Source organism: Triticum urartu, chromosome 2A (assembly GCF_056163025.1).
Source record: "Triticum urartu cultivar PI428250 chromosome 2A, HENAU_Tu73, whole genome shotgun sequence".
In the NCBI taxonomy this organism is placed as follows: Eukaryota; Viridiplantae; Streptophyta; class Magnoliopsida; order Poales; family Poaceae; genus Triticum; species Triticum urartu.
In genome coordinates, this window is record NC_141874.1 from 9,051,472 (window position 1) to 9,057,471 (window position 6,000).

General features: G+C 44.8%; 1 protein-coding gene across 1 annotated transcript; it reads right to left on the minus strand.

The window, feature by feature from the left end:
- Positions 1-754: 754 nt before the first annotated feature.
- Positions 755-5,653, minus strand: LOC147982804 (L-type lectin-domain containing receptor kinase IX.1-like). The gene is made up of 3 exons (XM_087539356.1): positions 4,720-5,653; positions 1,795-2,371; positions 755-1,680 (listed from the first exon to the last, which is right to left on the minus strand). The coding sequence occupies exons 1-3, from the start codon at positions 5,582-5,584 to the stop codon at positions 1,065-1,067; spliced, it is 2,058 nt and encodes a 685-aa protein (XP_087395482.1). The 5' UTR covers positions 5,585-5,653; the 3' UTR covers positions 755-1,064.
- Between the last annotated feature and the right edge of the window lie 347 nt (positions 5,654-6,000).

Sequence of the window (6,000 nt, forward strand, 5' to 3'; positions counted from 1 at the left end):
TTGAGTCATATCTCTTGCGGGTCTTTCGAGATCTAACCGATTTAGGTTTCTGGTGGATCCGTTTGGATTCAACAGACTTGCATGGTCTTTGGAGTTTCTACATGCCCTTGTTGACGCTTCTTCGCTAGGGTGGCGATTTGTTTCCTAGATGGCGGCTGCCGGTGTCTTTTGGTTTGTATTGGCGACTTCTCGGCCACTACTTCTACAAGCTCCTAGGTTTAAAAGAGTTTGCTCCTCCAAAGCGGAGGCTAGAGACGGCGTTGAGCTATGCTCGTGCACTCCACCGAGGGGTGCAGGAGGAAGAAGACTTGTGATTTACAAAAAAAAAGATCTTGCAGGAGGAAGCAGACTCGTGCACTCCACCAAGGATTTGAATGTAATTTTATTTTTCTACACAAATGTGTCTGGAATGACTTGTGATGCTTAATATATGAACTTAGACCCTTTCACCCAAAAAAAATATAATAGGTGTTTTACAAAAACAATGACTGGTTGCAAGATGTAATGGATATGTATATATTTGTAAGATACTGTAAGATATTTGTAAGACCCTCCCATCCTGATTTGTACGGCTAGCTTGAATTTAGAAAAATTGATCATAATTTAGTCAATAAATGATCAGTTATATGCCAAATAAAATGCCACTAGAAACTACATTGAACCTGAATCTAATAATATAATTTGTTGTGACATATAAATAATAATATTGTATTGAAACAATTAATGATCAAAGTTTTTAATAAAATATGTGTGAACCTTACAAATCACGATAGAGGAATTGGTATATGTGTAAGCATCCATATATGGTGATCAACAAACATCGATAGTTCAATTCAATTGTAGATTTGACATGACACACATTGCCAGAACATGCATGGTGATCCAGAGACAGCAACATGATACATAATGACTTAGCAGCAGATGAGAGAAGCAACATTGCTAACGGGAGATGCATAAGAAGCATGTGCTACGTTGTACCAAGGAATGTTGATAGCAGGATATATAATGTAGTTGACGTAACCACCCTAAAATCTTTGTATGCAGCTCCCAGGAAGGTCTAGCTGTCATCTGAGATTTGACATAAGTGTTTGCTCGTCAGAGCAATGACTAGTGTAGGGATCATGATGTGCCGAGGGAAGCCAAGTGTTCACTGCGTAGTTAAGGTTAGGCAACGGCTCATCACGTTCCAGGAACTCCATTGCTTTCTGAATGGTAGGCCTTTGCGCACCGTCAAGAAGAGAACACCAGAGTCCTAGGACAGCCACACGCTGCATCTGCGCCTGCCACCTATCAAAGTCATCCCCATGCAACCTTGCATCTGTAGCCTCGATGACCTTGCCTCCTTTGTATAGCTCCCACACTTGCTCCCTTGACTTCCATGTGCATACAATGTCTAGCAGCACGATTCCAAAGCTGTATACGTCAGATCTAGGGTAGAATTTGACTTTCCCATCTTTCTTGCATTCTGGATCTATGTACCCTTCCGTTCCTAGAGCGGTTGTCATCAATGTCGCATTGTCCTGGTTGCCTATCCTTGATAGTCCGAAATCAGCAAGCTTGGCGTTGAAGTTGTTGTCTAGGAGTATGTTTCCTGGTTTGATATCTCTGTGCAAAATGTATGGGGCACTGTCATGATGGAGATAAACAAGGGCAGAGCCAATGTCTTTCACAATTTGGTACCTGGAAGACAGACTGACACATTAGTGAATCCAATGAATGTTAATAATACTATATAATCACTTTATTAATCCTTGCAAAAATAAATAATGTATGGTCCAAAAAATCTCAGTATACCTTGTTGCCCATGGTATTGCTTTCGTACTCTCGCAAAGGTGGTAGTGTAGATTGCGGTTAGGCACCAATTCATAGACAAGGAAGAGCTCGTCATCCTTCTTCTTTCTGTAGCACCAGCACATAAAATCAAGCAGGTTCCGGTTGTTTTCCTTGCAACACCAACCTTTCAGCTTGACGAGATTCTTGTGCTTGGCTTCGCTAATGGTGTTCATCTCAGCGAAGAAGTCAAGATTTCCTCCCCTTGTCTCTTTCAATATCTTCTTTACAGCCACCTCGTCCCCGTAGGATGGACCATCTGATCCGGTGGAGGGTGCACCCGATGATAATTTCTTGGAGAACGTACCCCTGTAGACTACTCCAAAGTTACCTCTCCCAATAACCCTCTCCTCAGAGAAGTCGTCTGTTGCAGAAGCTAGAACACGGTACTCGAATTGTCTAGCTCCGCCACTTCGGGCAACAAAGTCATGGCTTGTTGTCCCTATCCACTTGAAACATGAGATGATACACCACACCACAACCATCAACGTCACAACTCCTCCAATTGACACTCCAACAATTGCTGCCTTCATGTCACGATCTGTATGAATACACAAAATAATTACTAGTAATTTATAAATGATGCTGCTAGGGAACGCTCATGCGCTTTTTCAGTTCATGAATGCACACATACCGTACTACAAAGAAAATCAGCATTAAACCATATATATAGAGCCAGAATATATGACATCACCAACTTGCAAAACTGTTTCTAACCTTCATAAATGCATTTTGTCCAACCCAAACTCGGTTTTCACTGTTGTGTTCCTCACGATTAGATATTCGAAACTAAATCTTGCACGGGGATGTTCTGATGAATATTCTTGGATATCAACTTTGAGTCATGAAAAGCAGGTTTGTTGCACAAGCATGTTTTTTCTAGCTCGGACCAATTTTCTACCACAACGGTGAGTCAATCATTTATTATACATTATCGAGGGGTGAAACATTTCATATCATTAAAATTGCTTTCTACTTATTTATAGGGTATGCACTAGATTCTTAAAGCAATATGATATGATGAACATACAAGTTTGTCTTATAACTTACTTTTCGTCACGCCAGTTCTCTTTAAAAAAAACTTGGGGCAACTCTTAAATTTGTATTAAAATATTCTTTAAACAGTAAAACTTGTTTTTAGCCCACACCATTCATACCAGCCCATCTACGTACCTACTGGGTTATGAGGAAAAAACTTGTTTATACTAAACACTTGTTTTTTTTTTGGTCACAGTAAGTCGATTTTCAAACATTCCATGCGGAGTCTACTTTCGAAGGCCTCGTGATGAGGAACATTCAAAATGCAATTATGCATATGAGGTCTTGTGTACTCAAAACAAGTCCCAGCCTTTTTTTTTGAATAAAAACAAGTCTGGGCTTGATAATATGAAACCCGATCAATATTTACGTAAAAGCCAATTGTTTTTACCGAGTGCCCGGAAAGTTATCACCAGTGTTAAGCTGCACCGAAAAGCCAATCGCTTTTACCTCATGGTCTGGTCCCAAGACTATCTAAGCAACGGCTAGGACAAGAATACACGTGGATACATTGCATTCCTAGGGATCAAATCACCACCTATTTAAGCATGGGCTATGGATCCCCGGCTGGACCACCGACTCGAGATAAAACGTGAATACTCAAAGTAGCACCAGCAAAGCAGGGTACGGATCGTGCATCTTGGCGGCTCCATGCCGTCGAGAGTCTTGTGCAGGTGTGGACGTGACCAGTGGCATATGACGTCTTCAGCTCGCTTCAGTGCTTGTAATCATTGCTAGGTGGTCTACGGTTCTGAATGTAATTTCTATTTCTACACTGTTTTTTGTATGGGAAACGATATGGTTTAGGCGGCGGATAATCAAGCTCGCGGCCGCCGCCTTGCTTGGACGCCACGTGTCCCACGTGACGTGATGGACCTGATTCCCCACAATCTCTCCTTTCTGCAACAAGGCCTTTGTTGAAAAAAAAATGTAACAAACCTCGGTTACGAAAATAATTGCAACATGACCTCCGCTGCAAAAAAAATTGTAACAATGCCTCTGTTGCAAAAAAAAAAAGCTGCAACCATTTTAGAGAAAAGGCCAGAGCCCGACTTTATAGATAAGGGTCTGTCTAGGACACATCTAGATGTGACATAGTTATGTCACATCTAAACTGATTCTCACTCTGTTTATGGTTTATTTTTTTTGTCCTAGTTTTTTTTTGTTTCTTGTTGATGCATTATATACTTGTGGGAGGTTAGATGTGACATCCTTAAAAAACATCTAGATGTGAATTAGACAAACTGTATAGATAAAGCCACCAGGCCAAGTAAAAAACTGCAACCTTACCTATATTTTTGCAAATTTTCTGCAACACGACCCGTGTTGTAGAAAGTTACCGCAACACAACCTTTATTGCGATGCTAGAGGATGACGTTCGCCCACTTAATTCGTCAAATCCACGTCCCGCGAGGCGGCCGATCTTTTAAAAAGATCCGTCGACCCACGCGTAGCAGCGCCCTTTTTGTACTGCCTTAAAAGGCGATGAATAGATTGAAGTTTATCACGAAAAAAAAGACCCCTCGTCTTTGAGTGCGCCCGAACATGCAAAAGTGCATGTGCGCTCTGTAGCAATTTGGAGTAATAAGACTAATTCACTCACGTGTCCAAGTTACTTTTTACTACTGACGGTCTAAACTAAAGGTGCAAAAATACAGCTAGTGTAGTTAATAAACCCGAAAGGAGGGAGTAACACCTTTGCTAGCTGCGGGGCTATGCTAGTTGTAGCATCCATTTTTATCCGTATTTTATCCATTTCTGAGAGAAGGGAGTATAGTATATGCATCTTTTTCAAAAGATGCATATACCTTTGCTTCTTTTTCAAAAGATGTTTAGGAGTAATAGCAATACCTTTGGTTGGCGGAGCAAGTGACGAGTTGAAGGACCAGGAGAGTAACTGATGCAGCTCCATGCCTAAGCCAGTGGCCGCAGAAAACCCCACTGACACTTGAGCCGGGAGCAAGGCGGTGACCGGATCCGGTAACTGCCAGCTGACCTGAACGGGCTGGTAACTTTGATTGTCGAGTAACTGCAGGTCGGCGACTAGCATCCGGGTGGTGTTGTCAAACGTGACGGTGGCCGTCATGGAGCCGTTGAGGCTGAAGCGGGGAAAGCTCGTGTTCTCCGAGCGAACAGAGTTGATGTCAATCCCGATGTGGTCGGCGGTGGTGTTTGGGGGGTCCCACCCGTTGTTGTGGGTGTCAAACTCCACGGCGACGAACTGCTGGTTACCCAATGCGGCCCCCCTCTCCTGGTCGCCTTGGGAGATGAGGCCGAGGTGGCCGCCAGTTGAGTTGGGCGGCAATTCCGACGGGTAATATGCGAGAAAGAAGGCCATGCCATCGCCCTTGTTCTTGGTGGTATTGATGGTGAAGGTGAAGCGCGTTTGGAAGCTGGCCACCTCGCCGGTGGTGACGTCGTAGAACGGCACCGGGTGGCCGTACGACACCCGTCCCTTGCAACTTGTGGGGTCCTCTCCCCACGAGTTGCAGGTGACGTCGACCATGCCGCGGCCCAAAGGTATGGCGGCGTCGCCCTCGAGCTTGAGGTCATCTAGGCGGTAGCTGGATGCGTTGGTGAAGTCCAAGCTGAAGGAGAAGGGTGAGGTGTCTGCGGCTGTAGCTGGAGCGGAAGATATAGCTCCACAGAGGTGCATGGAGGCGAGGAGGAGGATGAGCTGCGCACTGCCGGTGCTTGCAGTTGCAGGCAAGCCCATGGCCACGCAATGGTAGGTGTACGTACGTAGTAACTGGCTGGCTATCAAGACCAACAGGACAGAAGGGCTAGCGAGCAACGGTGGTGAGAGGGATTGAGCGGTGGGTGGCCTATTTATGGGCCACCGCACGACACGACTGACGCGATGATAACTGCGTGCACGGTCCAGGTCGTCGGCCGGTCAACGGCCATATGACACGGCATGTCTTTCGTCCACAGAAGGGCATACGTGTTGGAGTCGCGTTAGAGCATCTACAGCCGGGCGTCCTACACCGGTCTCAAACGCCCGGATGACCGTTTGATCATCAACCGGTCACGATTTTTTAATCCAGACGAACGTCTTAAACGGGCTTCAAACGTCCGAGCTAGTTGGCATTTTAAATATGGAGCGGATATGGGGTGATCCGGGCACGTCCA

Coding starts and splice junctions, on each gene's coding strand:
- LOC147982804 (XM_087539356.1), bottom strand. CDS start 5,584: ATGGGCTTGCCTGCAACTGCAAGCACCGGCAGTGCGCAGCTCATCCTC. Junction 2,372..4,719: donor ACTTGCTCCGCCAACCAAAG/GTATTGCTATTA, acceptor GTATTCATACAG/ATCGTGACATGAAGGCAGCA. Junction 1,681..1,794: donor GCAATACCATGGGCAACAAG/GTATACTGAGAT, acceptor TCTGTCTTCCAG/GTACCAAATTGTGAAAGACA.